Raw genomic sequence first — 23,557 nt, 5'->3', positions numbered from 1 at the left:
TAAGGAGAAGGAAGATTTAATGTGGTTAAGGTTTTTGGGGAGAAAGAGTAATAGCTTAGTTTTCTTAGGGTAAGGATAAGCTGGTTATTAGAGAGCCAGGTTTCGATAGAGTTAAAGGATGTCTGAGTAGCTGAGAGGAGCTCAGAGGGAGAGTTAGCAATAGTGATGACTGTAGAGTCATCTGCATATTGAACCAGGGATGACTGAGGGCAAGAAGTATAGACTTGATTAGTGAAGATATTAAAAGGTAATGGACCAAGAATAGATCCTTGGGGAACACCCATTTTTTACTGGGAGAGGAGGAGAGAGTGCAGAGTCCCATTTCACTGATTGCCTGTCAGTGAGTTAGCTGGAGAACCATGCAACAATAGTAGTGGAGAAGTTAAGGTTGGACAGTTTGTCCAGGAGAAGAGAGTAAGAGACGGTATCAAAAGCTTTTGAGAGGTCTATGAATAAGCAAGAGATAAGTCTGAGGTCATCTCTGGCTAGAAAAATAGTGTTAAGGAAGGATATTAGGGCTGTAGTAGTGCTATGTTTAGGTCAAAAGCCATGTTGAGTGGCTGTGAGCAGATTTTCCTGTATTAAGTATTGCATGACTTGTTTATGTATACATTTTTCTAGTACTTTAGAGAGATGTGAGAGGATAGCGATAGGTCTAAAATTGGTGACTTCTGAGGAGTTACCTCCTTTATGTATAGGTAAAGTGTAGAATTGTTTCCAGATGGAAGGGACGTTAGACTCAGAGATGGAGCGGTTAATTAAGATAGATACAGGAAGAGCTAGAGAGTCAGCTATTAGCTGAAGGAAATAGGAAGGGATATTGTCGGCTGATTCTGAGCATGGTATTAATTTGGAGAGTAGAGATTTGATGTAGTTAGTGGGTACAGGTTTGAGAGAAAAAGTATTAGAGGAGCTTGTTGAAGGAGCTAGTTCTAAGAAGTTTGAAGTATTAGTAGTAGAGGGGTTAGGGTTAGAGTTAAATAGCTTGATATGGATTCGATAAAATAGGTATTAATGATGGTGGCAGTTTCCTCTGGTGTCCTGCCTGGGCATGGATTGGTGGGAGAAGGATTTCCGGGATGCAATATGTGGTTTATTGAGTTCCAAAATGTTGGGGGGTTCTGTCTTAAAGCTGTGGGAGGGTTGTAATAGAAGACTTTTTTTGTTTTTTATTAATGTGTTTTTTGTTAGAGTTCTGAGTTCTCTATATTTTTGCAAGTCTGTAGGGAGCTTAGTATTTGACCATATTTTCCATGACCTGTCTCTAGTTTTCATTAGGGTGCGAGTGGCATTTGATAACCATGGGGATCTGTTAGATTTTATTCTGACTGTGCAGAGAGGAGCAACTGAGTTAAGAATGCTAAGGAAGGTGGAGTTGAATGCCTGGACTGCTTCTTCGAGTGGGAGTTGGGTAAGGAAGTTCCAGTTAATTCTAGAGAGGAGGGCTTTAAAGATTCTGGGTGGAAGTTAGATAGTTTGCGGCAGGTAATAAATTTGTGTGGTTTAGTGAAGTGGGGAGTGAATCTGACCACTTTAATTGGGGAGTGATCGCTCAGGGAGTTTGGTAGGGTTTCAGGGTTATGGTATTTGGAGGGATTGGAGATTATTATCCAGTCAATAAGAGTACAAGGGATGTGTAAGTTGTTGGTATGAGTGGGTTTGGAGATTAGTTGTGTGAAGCCATACAAATTAATGTGGAGTGAAGAATTTGGATCACAGAGGGCTAACCATCTAATATTTACATCCCTGAGGAGGATGGTTTCATTGGGAATATGTTGAGAAAAATATAAGAGAATGTTTTCCAGCAGAGGAATGTTATCCCCTGGTGGGATGTACATGGTTGCTATTGCGATTGTAGTATAATCATTGCATTTAAGGTTAGCTGTTAGTAATTCAGCAGGGGAGAAGGATGGGATAGGTTTCTTATGCCTTGAGATAGTAAGGTGGTTAGAGTAGACAATAGCAACCCCACCTCCCCTTTTTCTTGTGGCGATCTAAACGAAGTATATTATAACCAGGAGGAAGAATGTCTTTATCTTGGTTTGGGGGTTTTAGCTAAGTTTATGTTAGAGTGAGGACATCAGGGTTGTGGTTAGATATGCAGGCATGGAGGTCACTGACTTTGTTTAGGATACTTTGAGTATTCATTGTGTAAAAGGAGGTGCGTTTGTTTGGAAAGGATGAGGCTCCAGGGCTGAGAGAAGTAGGGTTATAAATGGTGGAGGGAGGGATGGGACCTGGATTAGGATGTATGTCATCTGAGAGAAGAAGAAAATCAGGGAGGTAGTAGAGTTTGTATTTAAATGGGTAATGGGTGAGGTATTTTTTTTTATTTTAGATAATATAGAGTGCGGAGGAGGTATTTTGATTTTGGGAAGTAGGATACGCATAGGAAAGATAGATGAGGAGATAGCAATAGACTGCTGAGGAGATGGAAATAGTTAGTATGGGAATTTGTGGGATCTTTGGGAACTAGGGATAATTGAGTAGTATATGATGTAAGACTGAGAAGGAGAAATAATGGAGGCAAAAAAGGATGGTGAAGCCTGAGAAAGCCATGTTTGTGGGGAAATATATATAGGTAAGAGTAGTTCATGGATGAAAAACTATAGGGAGTAAACTTATTGGGGCTATAAGACAGTATAAGGAATTTTGTTGAAGTGTCCTGCAGGGGGAGTAGGTGCTTTGTGGGAAGCAGAGGGGAGGTGAAGCAAGCTACTCAGTGATGTAGAGTGGAGGGGAGGGGAAAGGTTCAGGACTGTTCTAGAAGACAGGAAGGGGTGGGGGTAGAGGGATGGGAGGTGCTGATGGCCAGGTATAAAGGAAATGATATGGGGGTGGGTGGGTAGGGAAGCAAAGTTAGCACGAGTGTAGTGAGGGCGAATGAAGCAGGGCTACACCTGGGGTGCAAGATAGGATGGAAAACAATCAGTAAGTATGGACCAATTGCTGTGGGGAGTAGTTTTCCATCCAAGTACTGATTCTCAGTTTAACAGACAAGGAAGTACAGATGGGAAAAAGTTTTTTTTTTCTTTGTGTGATTATAGGTGAGGGAAAGAGTTTATAACTCAGTAAAAACAGGGGACTTAATTAGAGCAGTAAAATAAGGGTCTACAGTGGGTAAGATGAGAAGAAGAAGTACTAGTAATGCTATATAGAGGGAAAAATCCTTACTGCATCCACTAGAGTCACTTGCCACTACATACCTACTCCTTTCCCTATTATATCGCTCTCCTATCATGACTAACCTCCAGGCCACCCAAAAATCTAAACTAGAACAGTGTTACAGCAAGGTAGCTTAATTAGCAGCTCATACAAGTCACAATACACATCATTGTTCTGCACTAAAAACTAAATTGCCTAGAATTCTAGCATTATCCCATAACTGTATTATACCCAGCATCTCTTAATACCTAAAATTGCATTTAATCCTACTTCCTGCTCAGCTATAAGTATAATTCTCCACCACTACCTCCTAAATCATCATCTTCGGCCTTCTGACAAAAATCTACTTGACATCTATAAGCCTTTCAAAAGCTGTAATCAAATTCTGAACTCACACTTCATAGCAAAACTCTAGAATATGATCCCTGCACTAATCAGGGATATACATAACATCTTCTAAAAAATGTAAACCCCCAAGGAATTAACTGCATTACCAAATCAAGAGAACAAACAAAACAATATCAGTAAACACAGAAACACTGCCAAAGAATACACGCTCATAAAGTAAATAAATAAAGTAAATGCATATTTATTGCAGCAAAACAATAAAACAGTAAGTGCTTTCACACATTCATCTGTGCTTCATCAGGCCATGCATCATTTGAAAACCAATTACCTTAAATACAAAACAGTAACTGATGAACAAATTCAAAAGAACCAATACATGACCAGCATCAGTCTACTATTAAAATTACTTAAAGAGGACCCTTGCTTTAAGGGCAGGTTTTAAAGAGATCCTGCCATTTAGGCCAGGATATTTATCAGCCTGTAGCTTCACAATCCAGTAAAGTTCCCAACCTTCAGTGACAGTAACAAAATCACCCCTACATTCACTAATGGTAATTGCCTCAATCACTCTAAATACAAACAAATGCCCTTGTCCACATTCTAAAAAGTGTTTAGCAATGACACTATGTACATCCCCGGTATTATAACTGTACACATGTTTCCTAACACATTCCATCAAAGAACGATTTATCTTGCCAGCATAGAAAGACGTACATGCTCTGCAACAAGCTAAATAAATAACATTTCTACTATGACAGTTGGCATTAACCTTAAACCTAAAATTAACTTGTATCACCGGATGTACAAATAAGGTGGGTGTATCAATAAAAGAACAGAAATTACATTTCTGACATCAGTGCATGCCCATCAACTTCTGAGAGCCTTTTGTGCTTGTATGGTCCTTATAACAAAGCTGCCTCTTCAGTGATTTTTTACTTTTAAAGACAAAACTCAGTCTATGCGCCACTATTGTTTTAACTTGATCATCCAAATGTAAAATAGACCAATTCGTTCTAATGATATCCGAGATAGCACTAACATCACTGGTATAATAGAAGGAGATGGGAATATTGCGTTTCTGAGAGATACCATCATCATCTATAGTTCTGGTTACACCTAACCTATTGGAAAAATACGGTCATGCTTTATTCTTCCTGAGACAAACCGTCTCATTAAGACTAATATTCACTTCACTCTCCCTGGATCCCCTCTCTTTAAATTCCTGTCCAAGCTTAAAAATATCTCTATGAAAAGCATCCATCATTACTATTTAGCCTAGATATTTGCATACATTGGCTCTTCACGATATTCTTAAAAACAAAACCAGGATAGATGCTATCACATTGCAATGAAGTATTCTTTCTACAGGGTTTCCTATAGAGTGTACTATTTAACTTATACTGGGGGTCTTTATATATACACACATATCTAAAAAAAATCTATCAAATCACTTGAAAATTTAAAAGTAAACCTCAGAAAAGAAGTAGTTGATTCTAAATACTTAAAAAAACAAAAAAGTTGTGACTCTGTTCCCCCCAGACCAAAAACACATCGTCAATAAACCTTCTATAATATTTCAAATGAGTGGTAAAATCATTAGGCTGTAGAACATAAATCAATTCCAACTGGGCCATGACTATGTTGGCGTAGCTATTGGCACAAAATGCCCAACTATGATGGTGTCAAATGTTTTAGATAGCATGCAAAAACCAACTGCATATCCTCCCTACGTTCATGTGGGTTTCCTCCAGGTGCTCCAGTTTCCTCCCACATTACAAAGAGATGCGTCTGAAGCATTTTTCCCCAGGCATCCACTGAAAATTGGCTTCTTTCCAAGTCAGACTTTCCTGGTAAACAAATGTTAAGTAAATAATAAATAAATGAAATTGCTCCAAACTATCCTTAGCTGAACCTGTCAGACCTTCATTATCCAAAAGGAAAATGGTGAGATTACTAAAGAAATTAAGAAACAGTGGAAGAATCATTGTAGAGATGCAGTCAATAGGTGACACTTTCAATGTGCCCCAAATTCTGACCACTTTGTTTTTTCTTGCAGAGTGAGTCATTGTATTTACTCCTTATGTTTTTTTTGCAAATTAAGGTAAGATACTGAAACCTAGATATTTTAGAAGAGCTTGTTATAGTACGGGAACAATTTCAAACAAAAATGCATCATTTAAGCAGACAAGAGTAGACTTGGCTTTGTTAATCTGAAGACTCAAGAACTCTCCAGATGTGGCCATGATTTCCAGAATTTTGAGAAGGATGTCAGTGGAGTTCCTTAAAATCAAATAAAATTAATCGCTATATGACTAAATCTGCAAAATACAGAGAAGTTTACAGAACATCTTCTTCTCACAGCCCCCATGAAGGGGGTTTCATCATCAGCAGAAGTGGAAAAATGCAAAAACCACTGATGCATACCTGCAGACAGTTTCATTGGCTGTACCAAAATAATTTATTACTTTGGTCCATTTAATCTTTTATCAGGAAATGTAATTGCATTGTAAATATCTTACATATGATAGTGTTTGGAAAAACCCTTAAAATAACATAGCACATAAAACTGTATTTTCACCAGGAGCAACCCCCACTCCACCACTGCCTGCACCTCCCACAACCACTGCTGCTTATATATACCAGCTCTGAGACTGCATAAGCGAGGAAAAGGAGGAATTTCTCTTTCCTTACTGAATGCTGATCTTGGAAAAAACACACAGTATGAAAACAGGCATTGTAAGTTAAATAAATAAATTGTGAGTGAATGGAACATATTCGCTCATTTGCAGTGAAAGAATACATCATCCCGGAAATAGTCAAATATTTTGCATAGTAAACCACATTTTAAATGTAATGCTGCAAAGCAAAATTTGACTAAAGCAGCACTGATGTAATGAAAGAAGCCATAAATATATATAATATAATATATAGAGAGAAAGAAAGATAGATATTTATGCATTTATATATATTTATCTATCTGTTAAACACACATCTCTCTCTCTCTCTCTCACATCTCTCTCTCTCTCTCTCTCTCTCTCTATATATATATATATATATATATATATGTAGGTCGCCTTTAGAGTATCAGAATTGCAGAACATCGATCCTGAACGACCAGAGGATCGAAGTTCTGCAATATCAAACATAAAAAAGAAAATAAAACATGAAAACTTCTTATTTCATGTTTTTGCAGGGGGCAAGTCCCCCTGAACCCCCCCCACACCCCCTGCTACTAAAATATACCAACTCTGAGATCGCAGTACAGTGAAGAGAATGGCACAGAACAGGAAATTTACCATTTTCATCACTGTAGTGCGATCGTGGAGTTGGTATATTTAAGTAGCAGGGAGTGGGGGGTTCAGGGGGACTTGCCCCCTGCAAAAACTTACGAGCAGAGTTTTTATCTTTTTTAATTTAGTCTACTTTCATGTTCAATGTTGTAGAACATCAGTCATCTCATAAATATATTTATATATATATATATTATATATATATATATATATATATATATATTTTATATATATATATATATATATATATATATTTTATATATATATATATATATATATATATATATATATATATATATATATATATATATATATATATATATATATATATATATATATATATATATATATATATATATATATATATATATATATATATATATATATATATATATATATATATATATATATATATATATATATATATATATATATATATATATATATATATATATATATATATATATATATATATATATATATATATATATATATATATATATATATATATATATATATATATATATATATATATATATATATATATATATATATATATATATATGTGTGTGTGTGTGGTCTACTTCACTTGACTTAAAACTCATTAGCTAGCTAGGTAGCTGGGGAACCAGGTAAGGGAGGTAGCAGATAGATTAAGGTTTGCAAATTTAGTTAGGAGGATGGAGTGAGATACTGTGTGAAAGGCTTTGGAAAGGTCAAGGAAGAGACAGGATACGAGTAGATTGTTGTCACGAGCCTCTGCTATGGTGTGTGTGAAAGATAGAAGGACAGTAGATGTACTATGGTTGGGGCAGAAACCATGTTGTGTGGGAGTGAGAAGGTTTTGCTGGAGGAGGTATTTGAGAAGTTGCGAGTGAATACATTTTTCTAGTATCTTAGAGAGGGGTGATAGGATGGCAATAGGACAATAGATGGGTCAGTAGAATTACGGCCTTTATGGAGGGGATAGTGAAGAAAGATTTCCAAATTGATGGAACTGTAGCTTCCTGGATGGATCTACTGATGAGAATTGATACAGGATAGGCTATAGAGTCAGCAGCAAGTTTCAAAAGAAGTAATTTAATGTAGGAGGTGGAGACAGGTTGAAAGGAGAATAGATTTTTATTAAGATGGTCAGGTGGGGCTGATGGAGTAGTTGTGTTTGAGTTGGAGTGAGTGAGGTTTTGGACCGTTTCGATGAAGTGCTTGTTAAGGAGAGTAGTGGTTTCCTGTGGTGATTTGTTTGGGTAAGGACAGGGATTTCAAGGGCAACCAGGAGAAAGGATATTGTTGAGGGTAGCCCAGAATTTACGGGGGTTGGATTTGTTGTCTAGTTGATCAGAGCTATAGTAGGACTTTTTGTCCTTATTAGTTCGTTTCTTGACTAGATTCCACAATTCTCTATATTTTTGAAATAGGGAAGGTTCCTTTGTTTTATGCCAGGCTTTCCAGGTGCTATCTCTTTTATGCATTAGGGATCTAGTATCTTTAGAGAGCCAGGGAGCATAATTTGATTTGATTCTAATTTTCCTGGAGGGAGCAAGGGAGTTAAGGGTGTGTAGGAAAATGTTGCTGAATTTGTTGACTGCGTCATCGAGTGGAAGAAGTCTAAGGATGGACCAGTCAAAGCTAGACAGTATGGAGTTGAATAGGGAGATATTAAAGTTAGATAGTTTACGACAACCTCTGTAGTGGTGGGTCTTGTGTGAGTGGGTAGAGTGCCTAAGGATGTAAGTGTGGAGATGGTCACTTAGAGAGTCAAGTAAGGTAGTGGGGTTTTGGTAGAGGAAAGGGAAGTTAGTTAGAATCCAGTCAATGGTTGAGCTGGAGGATAAACGTCTAGAGAAGCAGGTGGGGGATGTTATCAATTGATGGAAGCCATGGAGGTTGATACTGAGTTGGGATGAGTCACTTGTAAGTTTGGACCAGTCAATATTGACATCCCCTAGAATTAGGGTTTCATAGTGTATATTATGGGTAAACCAGGATAGGATGTTTTCTAGGATGGGTATATTGTTTCCTGGGGGGATGTAGATGGCAGCAATAGCAAATTTCTTGTGTGGGTTAAGATGGCAGTTTAGGATGATAAGTTCAAAAGGGTGGAAGTCAGGGATAGGGATGGTGACAGGTGAGAGATTTAGGCCATCTTTATAGAGGATGGCTACTCCACCTCCCTTCTTTGGGCTTCTCTTTAGGCGATATATGTTATAGCCAGGTGGAAGTATTTCTTTATTACTGATATGAGGTCTGAGCCATGTAGATAAAGAAAGAATGTGTGGGGTAGTTTGGGCTATCCAGGAGTGAAGTTCAGTAATTTTGTTGGTCAGGCTTTGTATATTAATGGAGTAGATAGTTAGTTGTTTCAGTAATGGTGTGTTTGTGCTATGAGAATGGGTTTGGTTGTGAGAGTGAGTTGATGAGGAGGTACAGGGAGAATTTAGTGATGTGAGATTGAGGGGAGAGGGGCCTGGATTTGGGTGGATGTCACCAGAGCATAGTAGGTTAATAATGTGACGTGAGTGAAGGTAACAGGAAATTGTAGAATTTAGTTTTGTATTTGGGGGAGTATGAAGGGGTATAGAATATAGTTAGTTTGTGGAGACAGGAGGGAGAGAAGTTAAAGAGAGATGGTGAGATAATGATGCAGCAGTTAGAATGTATATTTAGATAGGAACAGGAGGTTGGAGAACAGGTATGAGGGTGGGAAAGGTAGGAGTGATAAGAGGTAATAGAGAGGAATAGGAGAGTAGTAGTGATAAAGAAAAGGAGTTGCATTATTATTTTGATTTGTTATAGGTGTGTGTAGGTAAGTTACAGAGTAAAGTGTAGCTAAGAAGATAAGGTTATGGAGTTGGTGTTGTTAGTTAGGTTTGGAGGGTGTGGTTTATGTAGAATTTGCTGGAAAGGGGAGGGTTTTAATTAACAGGCAGGAAGTGGAATGTGAGTGGCTGGGTTGTGAGGAAGTGGAGGGATAGTTTAGAATAAATGTAATTGATGTGGGTGTGGGTGGGAATGGGGGTAGGGTAGGGGAGCGAAGAGAGCCCAAGCATAGTAAGGGCGAACAGAGCAGGGCAGCACCCATGGAGAAGATGCCAAGACACAATCAGAAAAGCAGGTAAGTATGGTAGATGTGAGAACAGGAGAAGGAAGGGGGGAAGAGTTATTCAGCAAGAAAGGACTAGACTGAGTGGCTCTGTAAAGATTAGAAGGCAGTACATTAGGAGTGCAGAAAAACCAGGAGATGGGCAGGGAAAATAGAAGAGTGCAGTTTGCAGTCACAAAGACTATAGAAATAGGATAAGCAGTGAGCGGCAGTTGGAGAGGTTACAGCAAGCAGGTAAGTTAGATGGTAGATAGCAGAGTGGGGGGGCAGGCTAGCATGAAGAGAAACAGGGAAAGACCCGGGGATGTGCAAAATTTCAGCCACCACAGGAGCAGCAGTACAGGTAGCATATAGTCCAGCAATTAACAGTTTAGGCTGGACATACTTAGAATACACTCTTGATGTATAGGAAGACACCACAGGGGAATCTTGACCTCAGGAGGTTCCAGGCAGGGTCAATTAGTGAGCTTGGAAGCTGTAAGCAGTTTAGTTAACCTACAAAAAATAAAAGAGAGAAAAGAGGGGTTAAGGGAGAAAAAGGATGCTCAGATAGCTGGGACTTCTGAAAGCACAAGCAAAATTATTATTGTGAAAGGAGGGGGGGGTAACACAGTGTAACATGAGAGAGTGGCTGTACGTGAGGGTTGCAATAGACAAAAGTATGAAGAGATAGGGACAAGGAGTATTGGAGGGCCTAGTGTGTGTTCAGAGTGGGGGGAAGCAAGTGCTGGTATGAAAGTCTGGAGGGAGAAATGCAGTCTGAGGATGACAGGGGGATATATAGGTGATAACAGTAAGGTAATGAGGAAGTTAACTGGAAGCAGTAATGTGAGAAGCAAATTGTATGTGGTTTTGGACAGATGAAGATAAAAGGTGAGCAGCAGTAGACACTAGAATGCTGTACATAGTTTCATAGTTTAGTACTAGGCTATCTGCCCTGGGGCATTTATAAGCCTAGCCATAGTGATGTGGCTTTCGCCACCCCATGTAATGGTACAAAAGTGTACAGAATAGATTTAGAATACTGTGCCTCTGCCTAGTAGTGACACAGTGAAGACCCCCTTACATAATAGAATTAGTTTACTGTGCCTCTGTCTAGTAGTGACACAGAGATGACCCCTGGGGTAAACCTACCATCTCCCATCCACTCGTCATGATTTCTCTTGAAAAGAGTCAGTGAGGGGCTCTGCCTAACATGAACTGGGATTCTGTTCCAGAGTATGGAAAGCCTCTGAGTTATGAACCTGTCCCTCCAGCATGTCCTATTCATATTTGTGCTGAGGTTTAAATCTTTAGCTCTCGTGGTTCTGATAGATTTGGATTTTTTGAGGTGGAGCATGTCCATCAATTCCTGATTGGACATGGCCTTGTACGTCAGGCACAGATCACCTCTGAGTAGGCGGTATGCTACTGAATAGAGCTGGAGTTTCTTTAGTCTGGCAGCATATGACATATGTTGGAGACCCTTGATCCTCTTGGTGAGGTACTTTTGGGGTCTCTCTAGCTGTTGCAAGTGCCAGGTGAGGTACATACCAAATGGGGCATTGTACTCAATCGTGGGCCTGATAAGGGAGGAGTATAGGGGTACAATGACCTCCTTTGATCTGGATGTGAATCCCTTCATGATAAGGTGGGCAAGGTAGAAAGTCTTTCTAACCATTTTGGCAACGTGGGTGTCAAATGAGAGGTCACTATCGACTTGGGTCCCCAGGTCTCTGATTACTTTTTCCGTACTCAGTGGGTTACTGTCTATGTGATAATTTGTGGGTACTTTGTTTTACCCAAAGGGGATGACTATACATTTTTTGGCATTTAGTTTAAGGCCATGACTCCGGCACCAGTTGTCCGTTTCAGTGAGGCCTTTCTGTAAGATGTATGTGTCAGCTGGTGTATTGACTAAGGTGCCTAGTTTGCAGTCATCTGCGAACTTTGTCAGCCACAACCCTCCCATGTTTGCTTTCACATCTGAGAAATAAATGCCGAACAAGAGGGGTCCCAGGACAGAGCCCTGTGGGACACCACTTGTGACTGGCTTTGAGTGTGACATGGCTCCAGCGATTTTGACTTTATGGGTTCTATCCTTTAGCCAGTTTGCAACCCATCTTGTGACATATGGATTTACATTTAAGCTGCTGAGCTTGTCTATGATGCCTGAGTGGGGTATTGTGTCGAAAGCTTTAGCCAAGTCCAGGTAGGCTGTATGGACTGCTTTGCCCTCGTGACTGTTTTGAAAAAGTCAACCAGGTTCAAAAGGCAGGATCTGCCCTTTACAAAGCCAAACTGGGTGGGATCAAGTGTCTGTAAGTCCCCAATGTCTCTGTTTATGAGTTCCATAATGATTCTTTCCATAACTTTGCAGACCAGGCTGGTTAAGCTTATGGGGCGGTAGTTACCATGATCTGTAGAGGTGCCTCCTTTGTGGAGTGGGACTACTGTTGCTGTACATCAGTGTTCAGGTACATATCCTGTAGTAAGGGTAAGGTTAAATAGCATTTTTATGTGCGGGTTTAGCTCCTCTTGGAGTTCACGTAGCACGCAACCCGGGATACCGTCAGGTCCCATTGATGCTGTGTTTTTAGCTTTGCTGAGGGCGGGTCTCACCTGGACATCTGAGATGACAGGGAGGTTACATTCAGCTGGGATAAGTATTTCTTCTTTTGGGGGTGAGGGAGGGGAGAAATTTGCACTGAACCTGTCTGCCAGAATGCTGGCAATACCTGTGGGTTCAGTGTATTTTTTGTCATTGTGAACTAACTCTGAACATATCTGAGGGTTTCCACCCAGGTTTCTAACATAGCAGAAGAAGGCCTTGTGGTTATCTTTAGTGTCCATAGCGATTTTTCTCTCAAAGTTGGCCTTGGATGTTTTTATGAGAGAACGTAGCTTTTTACTAGTGCTGATCAGAGATGCCTTCTCTTTATGGGATTTTGCTCTGTCGTGCAGTAGCTTCCTTCTTTTGTTATACAATTTGTTTATGGCTGGGGTCCACCAGACAGGACGCCTGCCCTTGGTGGAGAGGGTCTTGGTTTTATTTGGGATTGCATGATCCATGCATTCTTGGAGATGTCCATAGAAAGCATTTGTGAAGGATTCTGCATTGTGGGATGTGGTTTCCACTGGCCCAGTGGGCTTAAAGGAACCATCTCAGTTTTAAGAAGTGTAAAGTCGACTTTTGAGAAGTTTTTCACTGTAGTCTTTTGTGTTGGGGGTGGAGGTGGGATATTTGTATCCAGGGTGATTAGTTTGTGGTCAGATCTCACTAGTGAGGGGTATACTTCCGGTGTGGAGCACTTTGTCCCCATGTTCGTGATGATCAGGTCTAGTATATTATCTCCCCTTGTGGGAGAGGTGACTAGCTGTTCCATTGCATTTGAATTTATGAATTCCAGGAACCTTTGGGCTAGGGTGTTTGGGCTAGAATAATGCACCCAGTCTATGTTAGGGTAGTTGAAGTCTCCCAATATGATGGTGTTTGGTGAGACATTCATATCCTCCAATGTCTTCAGGAGGGCTGAATGGGGTTCCTGAGATTGGGAGGGTGGTCTGTAACATGCTACCAGTTGTAGAGCAGTTTTGCCTATGGTTAGTTGCACCTGGATGGTCTCTGCTGCTTCATGTGTTGCCACTAACCTGGAGGTGTGGGTGTCCTTGATGAATATGGACACTCCCCCTCCCTTTTTGGTTTGGCCCGAGTTTTGGGGCCGAAAAGCATGATACGAGGTATAGCCTGGTAGTGCTGGGGTGCTCTCAGGAGCCTTGAACCAGGTTTCAGTTACTGCACAGACATCAATGTTCTCCATACTGAGGAGTGCTTCGAGAGCCTGCATCTTGAGATTTAGACTTCTAGCGTTGAGCAGCATTACCCTTAATTTTTTTCCATTTTTGTTTTCTAAGGAGGTGGGTTTGTCATTTGAGCCTTGCCTAAAAAGGCACTATGGGGGTGGCAAGAGCCTTAGCCAATATCCGGAAGCCCAGTGGTGACAGGTGCAAGCCGTCCCTTGTGAAGCAGCGTGGCTTGTCCAGCATGTCATCCCAAGCAGACAGACATTGGATCCCCCTAGAATGACACCAGTATTTGAGCCAATTATTAAAGCTGATCATCTTGTCTTTGTATTGTGGCATCATTCTTGGTGAGGGCAAGATGCTGCTCAGGGTCAGGGTCATACCAGCCTGGGCTACATAATCAGAGAGCTCCTCTATGTCTCTTTTCATGTAGTCCAGGGAGGTACGTCTCAGGTCATTCACGCCGGCATGGACAATGACGGAGTCATATTTGTACTTGCTTTGGAGTGACCTGAGTGCGTGTGTTATGTGGCAGATCCTAGCTCCCGATAGGCAGCTCACCGTTACCCTCTCCTTGTTCAACCTGGTAAGCAGAACGTCAGTGTGTCTGACTATAGAGTCACCTATTACTAGTGTACAGTGAAATAGATATGCAATAACATTCAGCATTGTACTTCTAGCACGGTATCTAAGGTGACTAGTACACAGAAAGTGAAACTACAAATGTGCTGGTAAAAGCATGCCAGAACAATCAGTGTACAGTAATATAAACATGTACATAACATTCAACAGTGTACTCCTTCAGTGTTTTAAAAAAAGCCTACTACAAAGACACTCAAGAGAACTGCACTGGTAAAATGCATTAAGTATGGAAAACAACATCACAGTAGCAAAATTGTCTTCAGCAATATAGTACAGGAGAAAACAGGATGCTAAATAAAGCCTAAAACCCTGTGTAACAGCCTTCAGGGTGACTCACATGAATAACCAGGTGAAACAGCGTTTCCCGCAGGAGTAGTTCAAAGTTAGTTATACAGGCAGAAAGTAAACATTCCCCTTATCAGTAATTACTGTTCCAGTACAGACCATGTAACACACTTTAGACAAATGAGCAGGACTGACTATTTAACTGGGCTAGCAAGATAGATTAGGAAGCATAAGCTACAGTCCTTTGAGAACGTATGAGTTGCACCACTGTAAAACGCTAGTGTACTAAACTGAATTCAAAGTCGTACAGTACATGTAAAACTGTGCGACTTTCAGTTATTAGCATAAGGTCTTGAAACAGAAAGTCATTTCCTGCAGAGCTACACTTTCCAGTCAACAATCTGTCAGATGGCTATCTTCCTACTCTCCCTATATTTCAGTCCCAACCGGAGTCCCTCAGTGCTCCATCTTGGGTCCCCTACTATTTAATGTTTTCACAAATGAGCTCTACACATCTTGCAAAAACTCTTCCCTCATCCAATATGCAGATGACTCAACACTCATCTCCATCTCAAACAACATCTCAGAACTACATTGCCTCACTCAACACACCTTTCTTACCACCGAAAAATGGTTGTCAGATAATCAGTTCATCCTCAACCCCAAAACGTCTAAGATCTTGCTTTTTCTCCCCACTCTCTTTCCCACCATAAATCCACTTTTACTATCACTTCCTCCAACAGCACAATCATTCAGCCTGAACCTCAAACTAAACTCTAAGGTGTCATAATAGACAATGATCTCAAATTTAACCTACACCTTCTCTAATGTATATAAAAAAAACAAATCAGAAACTAGGATTGTTGTATCGTAATAAAAATTTCTAACTCCAAATTCTAGACTCTCTCTAGCTCAGGCATTCCTCCTACCCTCACTTCTCTATGCAGCTCCAGTACTAACCTATATCCAGCACACTACCTTGACTAAACTCCAACAAACATATCATAAAATTGCTAGATTCATTACCAACTCTCACTACACCTCACATCACTGCCTTGCCCTAAACTCCCTGCAATGGCTTTAATTCCCACAGCTACTGTTAATATCACAATTCCAAATTGTACACGCTATACTATATAAACCATCTTCCTGTCCAGCTCTCTCAACCCTTGTATCCACCTACTCCCTATCACGGTCCCTGCGCACTTCAAACCAGCAGCTACTAGCAGTCCATCCACCAAAGAAAAATGTGGGCAAATTACTGTACAAATGCTCAGTTGCCCAGTCCTGGAACAAACTACCCTTAGACCTATGTGCCATTATACACCCATCTCACTTTAAAAAGGAACTTAAACAGCATCTGCTCAACTCCAAAACTTGTCCCTGCCATAACCTCTCCTAACCCCCACTTTCAAAGTTCATAACTCCCACCCATTCTACCTAGACTGCTAAAAACAGCCTACCAAATCTCTCAAAGTATAAAACAAATAACACTTTCTAATCACATGGTATTATTCATCTCTAAAGATTTTTACATATACAAGGCCTTATGCTGGTATACTATTCTACTCTTAATCCTATATATATATATATATATATATATATATATATATATATATATATATATATATATATATATATATATATATATTACCCCTCTTTTGGCTTCTTTATCTTTAGATATGGCTAGCAGATTTCTAGATGTACCTGGACCTTGTTTTACCATTACTACACAACTTTCTCATACTGTAGACTAAATGGGAATCTTTTTTCTGCAAAATGTTAAATGAATTAACCAACTGTAAATTGTTTTTCTCTGTAAAACGTACACTGAATGTAACTAAATTTATCTTGTATTCTCTGTTAACATGTATATTAAATATAACTGGAGCTTTTCTCCTCGGGTCTCCACTGAAAATGGGTTTCTAACCCAGCTGGACTAACCCGGTTAACAAATGTCAATAAAGAAATAAATAATAAATAACTAAATAAATTTGACTGACACCCATTTGACCGACCTAAATTTAATTTGAATGGCAACTCATTTGACTGACTCCCATTTCACTGACATTTAAGACATAGACTTGTTGTGGGTTTTCCTTCACCTGTGACTTGCTTATGATAAAAAGAATTACTGTAACTTACAGTGCTGAATGTTAGAATTCCGATAGTCATGTAGAAAGTAGTGTTGTAGTGTTTCTAAATGTGTGTTTGTCTCTTTACATTTTTTTGGGAAGTTGTTGTGTCTTTCGGCTTTTCCCGGTTAGGGGTCGCCACAGCGGAACTCCGGTCTGCTAATGATTGGCAGTAGATTTTTATGTGCCAAGTTGCCAGCTCTGATGCACAACCTTCAACGAAGGTACGCCCATTCACGCATGTCTCCACACAGAAGGCGCTCTAGCTGAGAATCGAACAGGACAACGTCTTACTGTGAGGCGACAACGCTACCACGGCACCACCACCGCAGTACTAAAGTAATTTGACAAATGTTTTGTGCGTTCCCAGCAGTAGTGTCAACGTGTAGAGTACTGTAAGGCAAGTTAAAGGTATATGCCCTTTTCTCCACTGTAGTGTGATCCTAGAGTTAGTATATATAATTAGGGGGGAGATGAGGGCACAGCCCCCCAGATTGGGGGATGTGGGAAGAGTAGCCCCAACCTAGTTTGGTTGTACATTGTCCCGTTTCTGTTAAGAGGGTAAGTAAGTAGTTTTTAAGCTCTGGAAAGGGTTAGTTATTGGTGTTCTAAGTGTGCTTGTCTATGGTTTCAGATTTAGTATGTTGAAATTCAGCATTGTAAGCTGTCGGTGAAATGGGAGTCAGTCAAATGAGTTGTCAGTCAAATGAAATTTAGGTCCATTTGGTGTCGGTTAAATGGGTGTCAGTCAAATGAGTTTTAGGTCAAGTGAAGTAGATCCATATATATACATATATATATATATATATATATATATATATATATATATATATATATATATGGGTATAGGACTATTCACTGAAAGCACATTTCACTGAAAGTCAAAAGACTGTGCACAAACCACTGAAAGTTCAATTCACTGAAAACACAATTCACTGAAACACATTTCACTGAAAGTTATATATGGCCTTTTCCCCACTGTTGTGTGACCCTGGAGTTAGTATATATAGTAAGGGGGAGTTGGGGGCATAGCCCCCCACATAGTTTGGATATATATTAAGTTCAGAAAAGAGTAAATTACTGGAATTGCAAGTATCCGTGTATATAGTTCAAAATATTTAAAATAGGAGGGGGGCTATGCCCCCCACACCCCCCTTACTATATATACTAACTCCAGGGTCGCACTATAGTGGGGAAAAGGCCATATATAACTTTCAGTGAAATGTGTTTCAGTGAATTGTGTTTTCAGAGAACTGAGCTTTCAGTGAATTGTGCACAGTCAAATGTGTTTCAGTGAAATGTGCTTTCAGTGAATAGCCCTAGACCCATATATATATATATATATATATATATATATATATATATATATATATATATATATATATATATATATATATACATACACACACATTATATATATATATATATATACATACACACACATGGATCTTTGACCCATCAAAATTACATTTAACTGAATCTCACTTACCTGATCCCAGTACTTCAAAACTTCAGTAATCCAAAAGCATGGACTACCGAAATCCTTTCCCAGTGAAAGGAATAACTTGGCCACCATGAGAAAAAAAATACATGGACCAAAACTAAATCCACCAAAGTGAGGGGCTTCACCCCCATACCCTCCCTACTTAAATATTTCAACTCTGAGATCGCACTACATTGAAGAAAGGGCAAAATTCACCATGGTGACCAAGTGGCTCCTTTCACAGGGAAAGGATTTCGGCAGTCCATGGTTTCAATTACTGAAGTGAGATTCCGTTAAATGTAATGTCAATGGGTCGAAGTAGCCCCAACATATATATATATATATATATATATATATATATATATATATATATATATATATATATATAGATATAGATATAGATATATATACCAACTCCAAGTAAGAGCATTTGCACTTACAGAATGCAACCAGATATGTATGTATGTATATATTGACCGATGTACTAGGGTGCAGGTTTCCTAACTGTACATGACATACCACCTAATTCCAGAAATTGGTCAAACTCAGTGAACCTTTCAGGTAAAATAAATGTCTGTGAAACATGAAAGATGAGATTTTTTTCTCAAGTGGGGATGTTTGTGTGTTTATGTTTGTGTGCATGTCCATATATGTGTGTGTGTGTCTATCTGTTCTGTGAAGGTTTGGTGGCCAAGTCAAGTCTACTTTTTTGCCCAATGAGTGCCAGAACAGACATCAGCTCCCCCAACCATGGATCATATTAAGCATGTAATCAAGTAGTGAATGAATGCACTCATTCATTTTTGAAATTAATACCACAGACATTCTGGGTCGTAACTGTTCAAAAGTCAGTACAGATACAAGCTGATCTTCTGCTGCTAATAGCATTTAATAGGTTCATAGGTTTTAAAGCCTAACCATGCATCCCAAATGCATTTTTTAGGAACCTTAAGGTTTTTCTAAGGGGGATATGTAGGTGGGGTTTTGATGGTCAAGCATTTATAGCCTCTTCTTTCCATTAGGAACATAGGTGCCAGACCAGCGGCAAATTTCTGATTACAAATCCACTGGTACAAATTATGCTTGAATTTGGTTAGGGTAGACCTTTGCTTCACATGGATGGGAAGCCTGTTCCAGAGAAAGGGCAGTCTCTGAGACACACAGCTGTCCCTCCAACATGTCCTATTTATGTTGTATTCAAGGTTCAAGTCCCTAGATTGGGTAATTATAATGCTGTTTGTTTTGCCAATATGCAAAAGGTTCACCAGATCATGATACAAGGATGACTTATATGATAGACATAGATCAATCCTCAACAGTTTGTAGGAGACCGAGTACAGGGTAGGGCTTTGAGTCATTCCATGTAAGAAATGTAGTTTACACCCTGTATCCTTTTTGTGATGAACCTCTTTGGATGTTCCTTTTGTTGCATGTGCCTGGTCAGCTACATAGCAACAGGAGCTTGTATTAAATGATTGGTCTGATTAGGGCCAAATACAGTGGAATGATGACTTCCTTAGACCTAGATGCCATACCCTTTTTATAAGTTGCACTACATAGAATGATCTCCTTACTACCATAGCCACATGATCGTCGAAGGGCAAGTTAATGTCTACGTGTGTCCCCAAATCCCTGACTACTAGGTCTGCTATTAGGAGTGTGTCATCAATGTGGTAGTTTCCAGAAGTAGCCAACTTCCCAAAGGATACTGTTATGCATTGCTTGCATTGAATTTTAGACCATGGCTCTGGCAACAGTTATTTGTCTGAGTCAACCCTTCTTGGAGGATAAGAGTGTCTTGGGGGGATTCTATGACTGCACCTAGTTTTAATTGTCTACCAACATTGTCAGCCATAGTCTTCTGATGTTGGCCTTGACATCAGAAAAGTAAATGCCAAAAATGAGTGGTCAAAGCAGAGGGCCCTAAGGGACTCTACTAGTAGCTGGCCTCTTTGTGGAGGTGGACTTGCCTTCCTTAACTTCTTCAGTCCTATTTGAGAGCCACACAGCTATCCAGAGGGTAAAATATGGGTTTATACCTAATTCCATGAATTTGTCTACAGTGCCAAGTGGGGTATTGTATTTAACGCCTTGACCAGGTCAAGGTAGGTAGTATGCACCATTTTGCCTGTGTCAATTGCTTTGTGTAAGATCAGGTTTCATTCAAATGTATTTGTTAGACAAAAATACAGTATTTTCTTTGCATAAGTCTAGAAATGCAGCCATACTAAAGCAGGCCTACACAGCTTGCATCCAGTTTCCGTGAATGCACTTTCAATCAGTGAAAATGACCTTCAGTCAAGAATACAGATAAGAACAGAATGTGCAGTACACTGAGTACAAATACATTTTGTTTGTATGGTACAAGGCATGGGAACCAAGGTCAAGGAGGTGTGTAGACATTTACACGGTTTTAGTATTATTAGGAAATACTTCAGAGACAGTCATTTAAGTTTTCGTTTGGACTGATATACAGATAGTCATGGCTATGGCATCCTCAGAAGCCAGTACAGACACTTGGGTATGAGTGCAGAAGTCAGGTCAAATATCCAGCATTCCAGAATATTAATTATATTATTCAGGAGAAAAGGAATATGAAGGATATGAGTGCAGAAGCTACAGACTATTTCAGTTTACCACAGTGTCATTTAAGACAGTATTCTGATACCTCCACTCTATATAATAAAGCATTTGTAACTGAACTATAGTGTATGTAGACTTTATTCTGAAATGTACAAGAAAATTTGGCACATAAAGGAGAGACTGGCACCTGCTCAGCACAGTTCTGGTTAATTAACAGATAAAGACAGTCATTCCAGCCTCATTCCCATTTTTCCAGTTATTTCCAGTTTATTCTAGTATTCCACAGTCATATCAATTCTTACACTTTGGTGACCCATATCCACTGCTAATTATATATACTAATTACAGATCGCACAATCCCCAGGAAAAGGAAATATTCCCCTACTTGGGAATTCTGGATCTTACACACCTGTCAACCCTCTTGTCTGTGTCGACCAAATGGCATTGACCTATTGCGTGTCAGGACACTATACCTGTGTGTGTGTGTGTGTGTGTGTGTGTGTGTGTGTGTGTGTGTGTGTGTGTGTGTGTGTGTGAATATGGATATGGATATTGATAGCTACTATCCTGTAGATTAAGAACCATTTGTCTTATACTTTATTTACTTTCAAATGTGTTGTATATAACCATGTTCCCCTACTTGTTTGCTTTCCATTTATGTGTAGGCATCATGCTTCTCAAACTCTCAGCCCAGGAAATCTGGACAAAGCCAGAAATAATAGGGGGGAAGGCCCAAAATAGGGACAGATTTTAAATATTGCTCCTATAAACTTGGAAGGCTTTTAGAATAACAGGTTTTGCATTATCATATATTTTCCAAAAGATACAAAGTCTGAAACTCAAATGTCAGTCATTATTTATTATTTAGTGAGTTCAATCCTCAGTGATTTGCCAAAAAAAACCCACAAATTTTATGAGGAACAGACCAAATCATGAAGTAAAAAAATCTGGACAGTCTACAAAAATCTGGGTAGTTGAGAGGTATGGCAGGCATACTGTATTACATTTGCATATTACTCTAAAGTTATAACAGAAAAACAGGTAATGCTTAAATACTGTACTCCGTCACTAGTGTCCATTACAAAAAATGTTTGTGAATTTGCGTGTATGTTGTTATTGTGTTGTATAAATTTGCTGAAATATGTGCATTGTTATTAAATGCAAACAGTCATAAACAGTTGTACATGTTCAACTAGTTTTAGTTGTTTCTCATTTCTTTTCTGATTTTGTTTTTTCAGAAGTCATGTTGCAATGTCTTCTCAGAGGAGCTTACCCGACAATTCAAAGGAGAAGAGGTAGAAAAGCCTACAGAGAATGCAGAGGCAGAAAAACCATAAATGACACTAACAATACAGTTGTCTTGTTCTGTCTGTATCTGAGCCACAACTGTTTTGATCTAACAGAACAGTGCCTGTGGAAAACAACCCACACAGTGTAATATTTGTTGTAGTCTGTTTTCTATGCACTAGCGATAAGCCTTCCATTTCCGGTATTAGTTAGAAATGTGTGTTATTGTGCTAAATTAATGGGTTGCAGATATTGGTATATGTGGTAGATGTTAAATCTTATGATACATTTCTAGCTAGCAGAATCGTTTTAACATCCAGATTGTTAGTGTTTGGCTCTTGAGTTTTTATATTAATCACTTTTCCCTTAAATATATATCGCAAATGTTTGGTGTGTCTATATTAAGCACCATGTCTCTGCTTTTCCTTAAAAAATTCTTACTTTCTATTAATGTAATTAAGAAACATGTCATTTTGTAGTGTATCTGTTTAAAGAGATGCCCTAATATATAAACTACTTTTGAGTGCAAATTTTTGAGCAGGCCATGGAAGATCTACCCATATTATAATCAGAGTTTGCCTCTCCACTGCTTTTTAAAAATATGGCTGTAGTTTGTTTTGCCCACTAATTCTATAAAGTCTAAACTAATCAAAATAATGCTTTTTCATTGGCTACAAAAATAAAAACATTTTGCTTCCTTCATTTCTAAAAAAAAATAATAATAATAAATCATATTCAGGTACAGGAATTTTAGTTCACAAATGCATTGATAAAATTTTAAAGAGTCCGAACTACACTTACTGTAAACTTTGATGAGTAGTACAGTATATTCTGATAAAGTCACTCTGTTACTTACTTGTTTAAAAGTAAATGCACTGCAGTGCATTCCATTTTTCTGCCACACACACAGACATATAACCATTGCCCTATGATTCAGTGGTGAATAAGGAAGAGCAAGCCCTTTAAAATGTTGGTATATAATAATTTTGTAATCTGTGACTTACCAGACATGAGTTCCTAAGTTTCTTCTCATGTCTTATAAATATGGAATGTTGTACTATATTGATGTTTGGTTCATAGCAGTATTAGATATAAGGTTTGTATCTGTATAACATTTCATACTGTGCTGTGATATTCATGAGATTAAACAGATAATGCCGGAGTTGTTCTGGATACAAAATGGTTCATTATGTCATGTACATAAGCTGCTGAATGAAGACTGCAGTATTTTCTACTGTCATTAATAATATAAGTACCAAATAGTTTAAGAAAAGACTTGTTTTACATTTATATAACTTCACACACACACACACACACGCTATTACGTATGTGCGTATATCTGTCTATTATCCATCTATCTGTCTGGCTATCACTCTATCGCTCTAGCTACATATTTGTGTGAGTATGGAAAAAAAAAAAGAGAAGAGCATGGTGAGTACTTTCAAAAAATGAT

The 23,557-nt window shown here is 39.0% G+C and overlaps 1 protein-coding gene across 4 annotated transcripts in view; it reads left to right on the top strand.

The window, feature by feature from the left end:
* Positions 1-23,266, top strand: part of LOC122794523 (probable glutamate receptor) — a 1,137,906-nt gene extending 1,114,640 nt beyond the window's left edge. For all 4 annotated transcript variants that reach the window (XM_044062989.1, XM_044062987.1, XM_044062988.1 and 1 more), the window contains exon 11: positions 22,056-23,266. In XM_044062989.1, the coding sequence (XP_043918924.1) occupies positions 22,056-22,154 (99 nt within the window). In that variant the 3' untranslated portion in view covers positions 22,155-23,266. The remainder of the gene's footprint in view (positions 1-22,055) is intronic.
* The last annotated feature ends 291 nt before the right edge of the window (positions 23,267-23,557 follow it).

Source organism: Protopterus annectens, chromosome 2.part1 (assembly GCF_019279795.1).
Source record: "Protopterus annectens isolate FY-2018-M chromosome 2.part1, PAN1.0, whole genome shotgun sequence".
NCBI lineage: Eukaryota > Metazoa > Chordata > Ceratodontiformes > Protopteridae > Protopterus > Protopterus annectens.
Note: the sequence above shows the minus strand (reverse complement) of the source record. Positions and strands in the feature narration are given on the sequence as shown.